Source organism: Procambarus clarkii, chromosome 8 (assembly GCF_040958095.1).
Source record: "Procambarus clarkii isolate CNS0578487 chromosome 8, FALCON_Pclarkii_2.0, whole genome shotgun sequence".
Lineage (NCBI taxonomy): Eukaryota > Metazoa > Arthropoda > Malacostraca > Decapoda > Cambaridae > Procambarus > Procambarus clarkii.
In genome coordinates this window covers 41,970,240-41,986,061 of record NC_091157.1, presented here as the reverse complement: position 1 = coordinate 41,986,061, position 15,822 = coordinate 41,970,240, and the positions used below count along the sequence as shown (strand labels likewise).

General features: G+C 51.6%; 1 protein-coding gene across 2 annotated transcripts in view; it reads left to right on the top strand.

Annotated features, from left to right (window-relative positions):
- The window catches only part of LOC123759717 (peroxisomal N(1)-acetyl-spermine/spermidine oxidase), a 60,747-nt gene that overhangs the window by 17,865 nt on the left and 27,060 nt on the right, over nucleotides 1-15,822 (top strand). For both annotated transcript variants that reach the window (XM_045744972.2, XM_069317658.1), the window contains exons 3-4: nucleotides 1,227-2,200; nucleotides 5,047-5,167. In XM_045744972.2, coding sequence (XP_045600928.1) covers nucleotides 1,227-2,200; nucleotides 5,047-5,167 — 1,095 coding nt within the window. The remainder of the gene's footprint in view (nucleotides 1-1,226; nucleotides 2,201-5,046; nucleotides 5,168-15,822) is intronic.

Sequence of the window (15,822 nt, the reverse complement as noted above, 5' to 3'; positions counted from 1 at the left end):
CCGTCTTCAACTCGTCAGCGGGTGGAGCGTGACCAGGTTTTTTATTTTATATGCTAATATTCCTCTAGAGAATTTTATTGCGAACCCATTGATACCAAAATGAAAGACCTAGGATGAAAATTGAGGTGACCAGAGTGAAAAGAGTGAACACAATTTATCGCTTTTGCGCGCTCCTGGGTAACTCGTTCGCACTTTCTCTGTTTGCTGCGGGTAATTAGCTGGGCTTTTGGAGTTTATATGCATTTAGTGCTGTAGAGAATTCTATTGCGAACACAATGATACCAAATTTAATCTCGTAGGACGAGAATTGAGGTGACAAAGTTGAAGAGAGTATACACTTTTCAGAACTAACGCGCGCTCCCATGAAACGCTGGGACCCAAATCGCACAGTTGAGGGGTGGTGCGCTGGGTACGCCAAAGTGTTAAAGGTTCATATCGTGAGGGTGTCAGGAAGCCACTGGGGCTCGCCCAGAGAGTGACATTTCGTTACATTCAATGCTGGTTTCCTGAAGGGATCCACTTGTGGCTCCCTGAAGTTAACTACACAAAGAATGAAAGCAAAAGGACACTTACCAGGAAGGGGGAAGCACAGCAGGAACTAATATGAAGGTGAGACTCCTGGGTGAAGAGCACAATTTAAAGCCTCACAAGGGTACCGGGCCCTGGGCACATTGACAATACTGTATACTGGGCTGCCAGAATCCTATTCAACATCCAAAAGTCCACTTCCAAATATCTGCCCAGGACATGTTTGCAAACACAGCTGAGAGAGCAGCATACAGTATTTCCTAACATTGTGTGTGCAAGGGAAGACTTAATAACACTGAATGACCTGAGAAAGATAAGCCTTTTAACAGGGGGGCCAAGGTAAGAGGATCAACCCACTAAGCATCCACCGAGGCAGAATCGTGGCACGAAGGTAGTGGTGGAGAGGTGGCTGGTGCGGTACTTAAATATGTCAGATAGCCAGGTGGGTATCTTGGGAAGTTACCAAGGGACCCACCAGAAAAAGGCATTTCTTTACATTCAACACAGGATTTCCCATCTTTCTTCAATATATGGAGACACCGCAGATTTTGGTTTTGTCTTTGTTTATTTTAATATAATGAACATTTCAAATTGAAGCACTAATAAATTTGTTTATCCATAACTTGTTATAACCTTACCAGATAGTTTACCAAAATTGTATAAGAGTGAGTCCTCATTTATTTATTATGCTTTTTCAGGAGATTTACGATGCATACTTCTGGTTCTTCAAGCGGTGTGAAGAGTATTTCTTGTGCAAGTATCTCCCCCCTGATGGTGTTGAAAGTGTGGGGGCTCATCTTAAACTGGAGATATCCATATATCTGGAACAGTTTCCAGAGCATGAAAGACACATTAGAAATCTTATATTTAACTATCTCCTCACCCGTGAGACTTGTATCAGTGGGTGCGATTCGATGGATGAAATTGATTTAATGGAAATTGGTAGTTATACAGAACTCCCAGGAGGTAATATTATTTTGCCAGGAGGTTACAGCAGTATTCTTGGTCCACTTACTAAAGATATCCCTGATGGGCATCTCTTGAAAGGGCATCCAGTAATGTCCATCAGATGGAGAGCAGGGTTGGAGGGGTTTAACACCACAGATTCTGGATTGGGAGAAGATCTTACAAACAAATCCTTAGTGAACTCTGAGGTTCACCTTCCTGGATGCAGGAGTGGACATGCTTCTGTAGTTACCTCGCCATCCAGGAAAATTCGCCCTAAGGTGGAAGTGATTTGTAAAAATGGCAAGAAATTTTATGCTGATCATGTGATATGTACTATTCCATTGGGAGTGTTAAAGGAAAGTGGAAAGACACTATTTGATCCTCCACTACCAGATTATAAGTTAGATTCTATTAACAGATTATGTTTTGGTGTAGTGGACAAAATATATTTAGAATATGAAAGACCATTTTTAAATCCTGGTCTATCAGAAGTACTATGTTTATGGGACCCAATAGACCACAAAGAACCAGTGAGTGAGCGTTGGTTTAAAAAGATTTACTCTTTTACGAAGGTAACTGAAACACTTCTCCTGGCATGGATCTCAGGAGACGAAGCCAAGTATATGGAGACACTACCATTTGATGTTGTGTCGGAAAAGTGTACAGAAATCCTTCGTCAGTTTCTGAATGATCCATTCATACCAAAACCTAAGAGATGTATCAAGTAAGTTAACTGTGGTTTGTTATATAGAAGAATGTTTATGCAGTTCTATATGTTCTCATGATTGCTAATTTCTGGGGTTTGTGGCTTGTGGTTCCCTGAAGCTACTATCTCTGATAATATGGTGTACTACTAGGTGCCATCAGTCGCCGAGTTCTGTGGCCTGCAGGATATCAAGAGCCAGAATCTGTTCCCCCCCCCCCCTCACAGAGGCACAGGGAGCAGTGGCATTTATATACAGTATTAAGATATTCATTTATGTTTTTGGGTGTTCGGATTTTGGCTTACTTCAACGACTAGCTGGTTTGGGCTCCCAGCCAGTCCATGTGTCTGCTCGCCATTGATATGGCTCTTTTTTCAACTCAACAGGTTCGTATTCCTGGTGGTTTAAAGAAAGTTCCAGTTGGTTCTGGATCGGATTTAGACCTGGTTGGGCCTTGTCTTGGACTCTCGGTCGGTGTCGCTGTCCCTGCCTCAATCAGCCTTGTCCCGGCTATTGCACCGCCAACTGTTGGGGTTTAGCTGGCATGGGGAGACTTGGCAGTTGCTTTTGTGGCTCCCTTTTGCCCTACTGGTTTGCCCCTTGGGTAGGGTGTGGCTTTGGAGGCTTCTGGTTCCTCTGGGGCTCTCCCTTTCACTGCTCTTGTGACTGCTGGGCCTGGACTCCACTTGCCCTTCGTCGGTTGCTGCATCAGCAGCTTTCCATTTTGGGGTTTGGTACCCTGACGCCTTCTTCCACCGGCGCTCAACTGTTCACTGTTGCCTCAGCTTTCATCCAGTGGTTGCTCCGGTTCCATTCCATTTCCACTGGGTGGACCATTGATGTCACTTCCTCTGGTTGTTCGAGGCATTCGGGCACCTGGATGTGGATCCTTTCATGTCGGTTTGACCTGGTATCTTCCCTTTATGTAGTGCCATTCCCCGACTGCAAAGCTCTTGTGGAAAACACTTTCTGGTTTGTCTGGATGAGCTGGAGGTTTTTGTACTTATGTTCCCTAGTCCGGCTGTTGCTCTTGGTCCTGGTGAGGTTGGAGTCCTTCTTAGGGAAGGTCCTCCTGGCTGGCTGGCTGGCTGGCCTGGCCTTGGTTTGTGCACTGCTTGTGCAGAGCTTGAATCCATCTGTCCTTCTGTGGCTCTGCCTCTTCCAGAGGGTCGGTCAGTCATGCACCACTGGGTCATCCTTCTCCTTCATTCTTCGCAACTGATCTTTCTGACATGAGTATTGTTCTGCCTGTGTCACTCTGGCGCTTACTAGGTGTCCCACCTGCAGAGATCATCAAGGCATCAGTATGTGGTTCTTGGCAGTTGTTCCACCACTTCTTTTCGTTGGTTATTTTTTGGTCAACATCTGTTGTTACTGTTGCCTCTAATTGTGTGGTGTTGGTGGAGCTTCTGCAGCTTGTGTACACTGTCTTGGCTCTATTTTGCAAATTGTTTCATGCTATGTTTCCCCTCTGGCCTATTCTTGAGCTGCTGGGGTCAGTCTGGTCTCTGGACCAGGTGCTCTCCTTTTCTTTCTTCCGCTTATTTTCCTGTCTCCCCTTAAGTCTGGTTTTCTTTTTTTTTAGGCTCTTTTCTAGGTCTACTTGGCTTCCTGCTAATATGTGGGGGTGCTTCATGCTCTCCTTCAGTGCCAGTGGTTTAGTTCTATTGGTCTATTGGTCCAAGCAGTCAGTTTGTTTGTCTCCGGCCTGCTGCTTCTTTTTGGCTCTGTGGGGCTATTTGGATTGCGAAGGGGTCCCTCTGTTCTTGTTGTTTTGTTGTTCTGGCCAAGGTTGTATCCTGTTTTCTGTCTTGTGGTGACTTTTCCTCATTGTCTTCGTGCTTTTTCTTTAGTGTTTGTGGATTGCCTTGAGGGGTTTCTCCAGTCTCTTTGGTTCCCTGTTCCAAGACTTGTCTTTCTCAGGCTGTCTGCTGTGTTCTTCTGTTCTTCTGACCTGTGGTCTGCCTTCTAGGCTTCTCTTTGCTGAGAGATGTCCTGGTTTGGTGTTTGGGTGCAGGGGTTCTTGGTGGTCGACCATGGTCTTGGCAGCCAGATTTTGGGGTTCTTGTTCCTGGACTTCAGCATCCCTGTGTGGCTCTCGGTCGGCTTTCTGTGCCAGCTGTGTCTTCCTTGTTCTGTTATCTGCAGTGCTCCCTCCTTCCTGGCATGTCCCTCTTTTCTCCATGGGCAGATAGCTAAAGGGAACCACTAGGGGTTCCCCACGGAAAATCAACATTGAATGTAATGAAATGCCAATTTCTGGGTGAGCCCTGGTGGCTCCCTGATGCCCTTCCTTCCCAGGAAGTCGGGTGCTTCACATCATTCGTCAAACTGACCGGCTTGTGGCCTGGAAGCTGAAAACTGCCCATCAAGCTCGTTCCTCAAATGAGGAAGGGGGTAAATGAGTGTGAACTGGATCAAAACATTTTCAGTTGTTTATTTAATTTGGGGAAGTTCTGTGGTCGTTTTTGAGTCTGTCGGTATAGAAATTAGCCAACTGTGGTCTGCACTTTCTGGGTGCTTTCCCTGGTGGTGCCATATACAAAATAGTTGCCACTGCTCCTTGCGCCTTTGAGAGTGGAGCCAGATTCTTGCTCATGGTCCCCGGTATGCCAGAGAACTCCGCGACTGATGGCATCTATTAGGCAGTACGCGCATTGGATATGTTAGCTACAGGGAGCCACCGGGGCTCACCCAGAAATTGGCATTTCATTACATTTAACGCTATTTTTTTATTGTTTATTTTCTATTTAAACCAGTGTACTGTATATTATGCACTTCCTGAAAGAAGATGTACCTAAGCAAGAATATCTGTAAAATGCCTCATTAATTTAATTATTTCTTGACAACTATTTTATGTTTCTAGCACAACTTGGTGGTCACAGCCATTCACGAGGGGTTCATACACTGCTGTGGGAGTGGGAGCATCACAAGTAGACATTACCAATGTCTCCCATCCCCTATACATGCAGCCCACCTGTAGTAAGGTATGCATGCAGTGTTTCCTCCTCAGTATTTTGCCATGTTTAAGTAAAAAGTTTAAGATGTAGACTTATGGTAATTTCCCATACAGGTAGTCCTCCTACTACAAATGAATTACGCTTTGAAAATGTGTTTGTGAAGCATTTGTTTGTAACAATGAACAAAAATTTCCATACATGCAATGTTATAAATTGTGGATGTTTGCAGACCACCAAAAATTATCACAAAACCAATTTTCTGTGGGGAGTCCTGTCGGCTCCCTAAAGCTATCTGAACTGATATGTGCAATATTAGTTTAGGGTCATCAGTCACAGGAGTCCTTTTGTCTTCTGAGGACCACAAGCCAGAACCTGGCCCCCTCAGAGAGGCACAGGGAGCAATGGCCTACGAGCACCTTAAATTTAAAGTATGTCATAGTTTGTCATTTTTTGGGGAAGGGACTCAGAAAGATATGTGAAACAAAGCAGACCACAATTTGGTGAAATTTCCGACCTATATCCGAACATAGCAAAAGAACTCCCCCAGAAAGAAAACAAACAAGCAACACTTCATCCAACTAGCACTCACGCTCATTAGTGCTACCCCCCCCCCTGGTGGGGGGAAGAAGCCGGTGCTGGTGGTCAGATCAGTCACCTCTGGCCTTAAGTTTTTGTTCTGGATTTTTGCCCTGTGTGGCTGTTCCAGCTATGTGCGTGGTGTGGTGGCCAGGTGTCTTAGTGTACAGAAGCTGCATGCGCCTAGGGTGATCTTCCCTAGGTGCTTCATAGTACTGCCCTTACGTGTCAGGATTATCTTCCCTGGGACGTTCGGGAATCATTTCTTATTTGCGCACTTCATCGCTTGTCGTTGTCTTCGCCCTTGGAGTACCCCTGACGTGCCCATTGGGTACATCGGGGGTATGGGGCTTACTGTCTTGCCCCGGGGTAGGGGAGTGTTATTGGCTGGGAAGGGGGGGGGGGGCACTGCGGCTGGTGCAGCTCCCTTTACTTCAATGCAGTGGCTGATGTTGTGTGTCTTCGGGGGTTTTGGTTTTTCTTTTCTGGCATTTTTGCCTTTTGTGGACGGAGGAGGTGTGCCTAGCTCTTATTAAACTAGTCTAGATTGTGTAGGTAGTTCTCCTTTGTTGCCCCTGAGGTCTCACAGGTGGTACTGGTGGTCAGTTTGCCTGCTATCTAACAGGGTTCTACCAGCTTAGCTGGCCCCAGTGCCTGGGCTTCCTGTAGGGCTGATTTACCCTGCAGGCCCTGAAAAACCTGTGTGGGCTTGGTGGTACCATGGGATACTTCTTCCAAGTCTACTCTCGCCCTGTGCGAAGTTGAAGGTTGTTCGTCACCCCTGCCTTAGGGAGACAATCATTCGCACTGACTCCATCATGCTGCCTATTGGGTTGGGGACACCATCAACCCAGAGTCTTGTGGGACTTGTACCCCACTTCGTGCTTCAGTTTAGTAGTAGGCATCCATCAGTCTCAGGAGAGTATGGAGTTACGCTCTGGTTGTCAATCTGGAGTGGCCTTTCCAGGGCGCAAAGCCAGGGTAGGTTGATACAGAGGAGAAGCTGTTACCTAAGCAGCAAGTCCCCACCCCCCTCTCCACGGTGCCAAAAGTCTCCAATGAAAAGGCAAACGCCAATACGATTGGTTCCAACGCCGTCGCAGGAAGAGTGAACTCTGGAGTTGACCTCAAAGTTGGTGAAAGAAGGCACAGGGACTCCAAACCTGGAGACCACCGTGGTCGGGGACAGAAGAGAACCACCCCATCAATGGCAAGAATGACCCCCAGCCTCCTGAAGCAGAGCCTGGGCTGCATGAGCCCCAGGAGGTGGACGTCCTAGTCCCGCACCTACAGGTTCCAGACAGAGATCGTCGCAGCCCTCTTTCACCCGTGGCTGGCTTCCTCAAGACCAAGCAGAAGGAAGAGTGATAATTATTAAGTACAACAATTATTATAATAACAATATAAATAATTTATAATTATCGCTCTTCTGCTTGATCTTGAAGAATTTACTTATCCCTTATCTAATGATCTCAGGGATCAGGCTGCATTACATGCTCGATTCTCATTCTTGCAAAAGGGTCTGGTTGGTTGCCCGGTTGGAGGCCTCGAAGCTGCTCCGCTTGTGTTTTAGGGACTCAGACTTGGGGGTGTTGGCTGCTTTGGCCTTATTTCCATCCGCACCCTCTGCTCCTTTCCTCCCTGCTTCCGGCTCCCACACATTAGAGGGTTTTGGAGTCAGGGTGGGGTTTAGCTCGGGACGAAGCTCGGATGGCTTTGGGGATTGCCCCTTCCAATTCAGGTGCGGAGGTGGTTGAGCCAGTTTTTCCGCCGGGGCTTCTGGGATGCCCCAGCAGACTCCCTTCTTGGAAGCCTTTCCCTTGGACTTCGCTATTTCTTCAGGAGTGGAGGGCGTGTATGAGGGCTTTGCCCCCGGGGCTTTTGTCAAGGGTTCTTGGGGCTCAGGGGGGAGTCCTCTTGGAGCTCTTAAGCTTCTTTTGCCCCTGATTGTGCTCTTGTGCTCTCTGGGCAGGGGTTTGTTGCTCCAGGGAAAGAGGTTTTATGTTCTCTCCTTTCTTTTCTGAATTCATATTACTGTATTTGCTGTTTGAAGCTGTCTCTGTTTACTATTACTATATTACTGTAACTGTTGAGGCTGTTTGCGCCTAATGCCCCATTGACGGGGCAATGGGGGGGGAGGCTCGTTCTGTTTGCTCGCGCTTAATTTGTGGGGGGTTTTCGGTCGTGTCATCCGGCCTGTGGTAGCATTGGGCTACTCCTTTCCCTTCAAGGGGGTTTGGGACAGGCGTCTTCCCTGCGCTTTGTCAGGTTATCTTGGAGTGGGTGCGCTTGGGAGTGTTCGAAACGACCCTGTCCCTCAGGTGAGTTTCCCGCATGTTTCCAGTGCCGAAACGACACTGTGCGGATCTGAGGTTTATTCTGAACTTGTCAGGGCACCTGACAGCTGGGTGGACAGCACTTCAGATTCGTAGTCTTCAGGTTCCGGGTTCGATCCCTGGTGGAGGTGGAGATAAATGGGCAAAATGTTTCTTTCACCCTGATGCCCCTGTTACCTAGCAGTAAATAGGTACCTAGGAGTTAGACAGCTGCTACAGGCTGCTTCCTGGGGGTGTGTAACAAAAAGAAGGCCTGATCGAGGATCGGGCCTGGAGACTTACCAGGCGCGAGAAGTCCTCATGGCCCAGTGCTGGCTGGCCCAGTCGTGGTTTCAGGCGCTGCTTGCCCGGTGTCCGAACCCGGAGGTTTTCCACGCCTCACCTCTTTCAACAGATTGGCTCGGTTGGTTACGAGACTGGTTCGCTCTTCTTCTCGAGTCTTCGCATTTGTTATTTTTGACCCGAGTTTATCACCACCTATATAGTGATCAGGTGGCTTCCTTGATGATGTCCCACCTGCGGGCTTCATCTCGGCGGCAGTATGAAGTTTCCTGGCGGTCCTTCTGTTTCATTTTTACTCTTCGTTGTTGTACTTCGCTTTTGGTTAGGGTGGTGGTGACCTTTCTCTTGTGGTTGTTCCAGGACTGTCATCTTATGCCCAATATTGTCGCCTCGTATCGTGTGGAGCTGGCAGAGCTGCTGCAGCTTTCATTCAGTATAGATGTCACTTCTGCGCCGTTTCGCAAGCTGTCTCGTGGGTTGTTTCACCTCCGGTCTGCTCATGCACTGCCTGAGCCGTCCTGGTCTTTGGACAGAGTGCTGTCCTACCTCTCTTCTCCTCGGTTTATTATAGCCCCTTCGATTCAGGATTGTTTTTCTAAGGCTCTTTTTTCCTGTTGGCATTGGCCTATGGGGGTCGGGTTGCAAAGCTTCATGCTCTTCTCCGGCGCAGGGGTTTCTGCTCTTTTGGTCGTGGTGATAGGTTTGTTGGGTTGCAGCCGGCTCCTACTTTTCTGGTGAAGAATCAGACTGCTGCTTTCCAGAGGGGTCCTTGGGCTATTGATGTTATTATTTGCCGCCGTTATTTGCGCGCCACGGCTTCTGTGTCCGGGATGCGCTTTGGGTTGATCTGGTTTCCCTTTTTCCCTGTTCACGGGTACGGGTCTCTCAGGTCATCCGCAGGGTTATAAAGTCCAGCCAGCCTGCGGTCTATCCTCGTGCCCATGACGTTCATAAGTTTGCTGCTCTTGCTGCCGTCTTTGGTAAAATGTCTTGGGTTGATATTCGGGTGCCGGGGTTTTTGGGGGTCGAACAGGTTCCTGGCTGCACGCTACCTCGTGAATGTTCCTGGGTCTAGTCGGGCCTGTGTTGCTTGGATCGGCAGTTGCAGCCAATTGTTTCGACTTTGAGATGAAATGTGAGCACCGACCGCCTCCCATGTAAGTCCCCTTTTTTCTGGGGGAGCCCCTACGGCTCCCCGGAGCTATCCATGGCTGATATGGATACCCTAACTATTTTGCATCAGTCGATGTGGGTGGAGTTCTAGGCCTACCGGGGACCACGAGCCAGAACCTGGCCCCCTCAGAGAGGCACGGGGAGTAATGGCCCATAGAAATGCACATGTGATTTGGAGCATTCTATATCTGCCATCGACCGGGACAGGCACCCAGAAAGGTAAGCGCCACAAAACAAACCCCTATTCTGGTTAACAACAAAAATCGACAAACGAGTGGACAGAACTCCCCCAGGAAAACGAACTAACAAGCATGACGTCACGCGAGCCGCGCCGCATGTCTGCGCAGCTCCCCCCTCCCCGGGAGGGGGAAGTGGGAGCCCCAGACCCCCGTGCCGGCGATCCCCGCCTCAGTTCCTCGGCTGATGGGATAATGCACGGTCGTGTGGCTCCAGCTCCAGTCTTGTTTCAGTGCTGTGACTTGTTTGCAGTGCCGCTCTTACGGTGGTCGTGTGAGCTGGGAGTAGTATTCTCAGGTACTCGGGCTGCATGTGCTTAGGGTCTCCTTCCCTGAGTGCCCTGTAAGTACCGCCCTTGGGGCTTGGGGTTGCCTTCCACAAGTCACCTTGGGTCTACCTCTGTTGGCTTTTCGCTGCTTGGCGTTTGGCCGCCCCGAGGGTTTGGGGGTTTCACTCCCTTGTTTACCTTGGGGTAAGTGGTAGTTATCGCACTGGTGGGGCGCAGGGTACTGCGTAGCTAGTTTTCACCTATGACAGCGGCCGGCTCTGTTCCCTCTGGGTACGTTGTCCACTTGTGTGGTTTTTCTTTTATATTTGTTTTTGCCTGGTAGGGGGGTCTGCCTTGTGTTTCCCCCCCCTTATATTAGGTTCGTTTGTGTGTTGGCACCCCCCTGCTTTGCCCTCGCGAGTGGACACGTCCCGCGGGTTCAGCTTTAGCAGTTTGCTTGGTAGTTTTGGGTGCCAGTTAGCAGTGCCCTGCCTGGGATAACCCTTAGCAGACCCAGTCTAGGGGCCCTGGGAAACCCCCCGGGGGCTCTCGGGTCCGATAGTGGAGACCCTTGCGTCCCCTTTCGCTTTGTGCGAGTTGAGGGTTGCTCTGTCCCTTTGTCTCAGGGTGACTCTCCTTGTTTTTGCCTCCGTCATGCTGCCTGTTGGGTCGGTGACACATTCGACCTTTGAGTCCTGCGAGCTTTGTTGCTTGTTCGTGACTCCATTCACCCAGTCTGCTGATGAATTCCCGTGGGTGCAGGCAGCTCGCGCGTTGCAGGGTAGGATGTTGCAATGCGCTCTGGTTTGTCGCTTCCCCGAACGCCCCGATGCTGCCCCGCTTGTGTAGGGACCCAGACTTGGGGGGGTTTTGGTCGCTTCGGCCTTGGTTCCTTCCACGCCCCCCTTGTTTTTCCCCCTCCTGCTTCCGGCCCCTACGCATCTGCAGGCTTCGGGGTCGGGGCGGGGTTAGAGGTTCTGAGACTTGGGCAGTTTCGGGGGTTGCCCCGTCCGGGGTAGCTGCGGAGGCATTCGAGTCTGTTTCTCCGGCCGATGCTCCGGGGTCTGACCAGTGGGCCCCTTCGCTTTCAGCTCTCTCGGCTGCCCCGGCTTTTTCTTGTGAGGCCGGGGCTTTGGAGGTCGACTCGGCCCCGGGGCCTGGTGCAGAGGCTCCTGGGGTTGGGTAGGAGCGGCCTTGGGGGCCTTGGGCTCCATTGCGCCCCGCCTGGATATCCGTCCTTCTGAGCGGGGCTTACTGTTGCGAGGAGTGGGGTTTTCTTTCCCCCCTCTGCGTACGATTTGGGCTTGGGTTCTGCTCCTCGGGTTCGGTTCCGTGTCCCTGTGGTTTCTTCGGTTCCGTCTTCAGGAGGTTTTCGGCTAACCGCATCATTTCGCCTGCGGTGCGGTTGGCCTTTGCGGCTTCCTCCTGCGTGTCCCGGAGTTTGCCTCCACACTGGTTCCTTCTGTTCTGGACAGGTTGGGCTCCTTGTAGCAGTTTGGGCTCCTTGTAGCAGTTTGGGCTCCTTGTAGCAGTTTGGGCTCCTTGTCGTCGTTTGAGCTCCTTTGTGGCCGTTTGGGCTCCTTTGTGGCCTTTTGGGCTCCTTTGTGGCCGTTTGGGCTCCCTTGTAGCCGTTTGGGCTCCCTTGTAGCCGGTTGGGCTCCTCGCCTTGTTGGGCTACTTCGCGCCTGGTTGTGCTACTTCGCGCCTGGTTGGGCTACTTCTCGCCTTGTTGGGCTACTTTCTTTCACGTCCTGCGCATGCGCCGTGGGAGTTTGTTTTAGTTCCGGGCGGTGTGCACACTTGTTCTGCTTCCAAATTCTCTCGGGGGGGCTTTGCCTCTCGCTCTTTTCTTAATCCAATCCGTGCCCCGTTGCTTTGGGGGTGTTCTCGGGTTCCGCTGTTTGGAAATCATGAGGTTTTTCCCTGCGTTCTAGGGCGGGGAACCTCCTTCGCTGCTCCCCTCCTCTCCAGCATGGGCGCACTGGCCGCCTCCGGCGGATACGGACTCGAACGCTTGCGTCATGGCCCTTCAGGGCCTATGTTCTGCAGGTGAGTTGGTGCGGTTTTGGCGTCTCCTTCGTCCTGACGCTGTTTTTGTTTTTGGGAGTAGGAATGGGTGTACATACGTACTTGAGAACGTGGACCGTATCACCCGAGGTGCCTACTGCAGGGCTATTAGCCCATACTGGGCAGCTCTTGTTCTCTCCACCTGATTCGTTCCTCGGTTCACGGGTGTCTGCGGGTGGCCTCTTGTCCCTTCTGAGGCGGTTCCTGCCTGTACTCCTCCTGCCCCTCTCCTATGCTTGTCTAACCTTGCTTGAGTTCGGGGCCCCACCTCCACCTTGTTCTGCAGTGCAACGGTGGGGGTGCCTGTTTGGTAGTAAGTTTTCCTGTGTCGGAGGTTTTGTGTTCGCCTCCTTGTGCTTGCAGGTTGGGTTCTGGCTCTTTGTTTCCACTTCTCCCCTGTCGTTTGCCTGTCGGGCGGATTCTGTGCTTCTTGGGCACTCTCATCTCTGCTCTTGGGGCTGTGTATGGGGTCAGCCCATGTTGGGCTGCCTAATGTGTTCCTTTGATTGCCTGTTACACTGCACCCGTTTCTTCTACCGTCCCTGTGGCTCAGTTGGGTGCTCGGTTTCCGCCTGTGTCCCCTTGTGTACCACTCGTGTACGATTTATTTATCTTCTGTCGCTTCGTCGGGGAGTGTGGTGACGTTTTGCTGCGGTTTTGGTACTGCAGCTGCATGTCGGGGTTGGTTGTGGCGTTATGTTCGGCCCTTCCGTGCTCCCTCTGGGGCTCTCCTTCCTTGCCGGTCTTGCTGTGCCGGGCCTGGTTTTTCCATGTTCCTTGGTTTCACTGTCTTGTCCTCGCCTCATTGTGCTGGCTGGGGATGAGCTTGGGGTCTTCGTCTCGCCCCTCGCCTATCCTCCGGTTTCGGTTCAAGTTCCAGAGCTTGGTGGGCTCCCTTCCTTCGTGTTTTTCACGGCTGCCCCGGGGTTTTTCTTGACGCTGGGGCTTTGAGGGGACAGCTCGGCCTCGGGGCCTGCAGGGTGGGTTCCCGGGGCTGGGGTGGGGCTCACGTGAGGGGCCTCAGGTCCCATTGGTCCTCGCCGGGGTGTTTCTACCCCTCTGGGGGGGACTTGCAGTTTTGTGGTGTGGGGTTTTCCGTTCCCCCTCTCCGCATGTGCTTTGTGGGCGTCGGCCCCTCCCTGGGCTCGGTTTCCTTGTCCATTGTGCTCGTTGTTTCCGTCCTGTCGGTGGGTGCTTTTCTACGATCTTCGCCCCTTTTTTCCGGGACGGGCCTTCTTCTGTCATGTCCCCCTCTTCTTGGGGTTTCTGCATGACTTTTGGTCTCGGGTGCGACGGGGTTTTGGGGCCTTTGTCCTTTGTACTCACCTAGTTGTACTCACCTAGTTGTGTTTGCGGGGGTTGAGCTCTGGCTCTTTGGTCCCGCCTCTCAACCGTCAATCAACAGGTGTACAGATTCCTGAGCCTATTGGGCTCTATCATATCTACACTTGAAACTGTGTATGGAGTCAGCCTCCACCACATCACTTCCTAATGCATTCCATTTGTCAACCACTTGTGTTTGCTTCTTTTTGTTCTCGAAGGTTCGGGATGGTTTTGCTCCTTCCCGTTTTCTGGTGCGTCTGTCGTCATTCGGTTGAGCTTCCCTTCGGTCCTTTCTGGGGCTTGTGGGTCCTCTTCCTGGCAGCTTCTGGGTGTTGGCCTCTTTGTTCTTTTGTGAATATCTCTTCTCTTCACACTGTCTCGGCGCTACTTGTTTTCCTGGGAGCGATTTTGCTCCTCCTAATGAGTCTTTTCGCTCCTGCCCTTCTGCGGGTTGTTGGTGCGGGGCGGCTCCTTATGCGAGTTCCTTCCCTGTCAGCTGCACTTGTGGAGGTGGACTTGCACACTTGTGGCATTTTCGTTTTGGTCCTGCGTTTTCTTTTCCCTCCTGGGGCTGTCATAGGCTTGGCTTGCGGAGGATGTAGAGGCGCTTGGGGCCGTTCCTGGGTCTGGCACCTTGGTTTCTGCACCTAGCTTTCGGTATCGATATTCCTTCTGCGCCGTTTCGCAGGTTGTATCGTTCGTTGGTGCGCCTCCGGCCGGCTTATGCACTGCCTGTGTCGTCCTGGTTTTTGGACAGGGTGCTCTCCTGTTTTTCTTCTCCTTGGTGGTTGTGGCTCCTTGGGGTCAGGTTTGCTTTGCCTCGGTTTTCTTTGTGTTGGCATTCGCCTCTGGGGGGTTGTGTGGCAGAGCTTCTTGCTCTTCTCAGGCGCAGTGGTTTTTGGCTCCTATGGTCGTGATCATAGGTTTCTTCGTCTGCGGCCGTTCTCCATTTTTCTGGCGAATGATATCCCCTGGGTTGTTGTCTCGACTTCGTGTTGTGGAGTGATTCACCGACCGCCTCCCGGGTATGTCCCCTTGTTTTCTTAGGTAGTCTTTGGTGAGGTAGCTCCGGGGAGCCGTAGGGGCTCCCCCCAGAAAACCAGCGTTGAATGTAATGAAACGCCATTTTCTGGGTGAGTCCCGGAGGCTCCCCGGCACCCTCCCGCCCTCCGGTCAGCGGGGTTTTTTCGCGGTTTTGATGATATCCAGCCTCAGAACTGGGGCGGGGATCGCCGGCGCAGGGGTCTAGGGCTCCCCCTTCCGCCTCCAGGGGAGGGGGGAGCTGCGCAGACATGCGGTGCAGCTCGCGTGACGTCATGCTTGTTCGTTCGTTTTCCTGGGGGAGTTCTGTCCACTCGTTTGTCGATTTTTGTTGTTAACCAGAATAGGGGTTTGTTTTGTGGCGCTTACCTTTCTGGGTGCCTGTCTCGGTCGATGGCAGATATAGAATGCTCCAAATCACATGTGCATTTCTATGGGCCATTGCTCCCCGTGCCTCTCTGAGGGGGCCAGGTTCTGGCTCTTGGTCCCCGGTAGGCCTAGAACGCCACCCACATCGACTGATGCAAAATAGTTACGGTATCCATATCAGCCATGGATAGCTCTGGGGAGCCTCCGGGACTCACCCAGAAAATGGCGTTTCATTACATTCAACGCTGGTTTTTTCGTCTTTGGTGAAGTAGCTCCGGGGAGCTGTGTGGGCTCCCGCAAGAAAACCAGCGTTGAATGTAATGAAACGCCATTTTCTGGGTGAATCCCAGAGGCTCCCTGGCAACCCTCCGTCCCTCCCTCTGGTCGGCGGTTTTCGCGTGTTTTAATATCCAGCCTCAGAACTGTGGTGTGGATCGCCGGTACAGGGGTCTGGGGCTTCCCCTTCCCACTCCCAGGGAGGTGGGAGCTGTGCTGACATGTGGTGCCGCTTGTGCAACATCATGCTTGTTTGCTCGTTTTCATTTGATGAGTTCTGTCCACTCATTTGTCTATTTTCGTCGTTTCCACCAGAATAGGGGTTTGTTTTGGGGCATTTACCTTTCTGGGTGCCTCTCCTGGTCGATGTCAGATATCGATGTCGATGTCAATGGATCCCTCGGCTTTCAGGTTTGGGACTTCATTCCCTTTCTGGCTCCATTACAAGGTTCCAGAGTCGTCCTGGCTGGTGGACTGTCCTGTCTTTGCCTAGGAGGCTTGGCACTCCTTCTGCGGTTTCCGCACGCTTGAGTGGCGGGAGGCTTCGACAGTGCTTCAGGTTTTCCTGGAGGGCGACCTTCAGCACCTCAAGGTGGCGCAGGTGGCGGAGGACTTGCGCGCTCGGGGCCTTTTGATTGCGGCCTTGCGCTTCTTTTCCCAACTGGAGCTGTCTTCTGACTGACTCACGGAGGATTTGGGGGCGCTTGGGGCTGTTCCTGGGTCTGGTGCCTTGA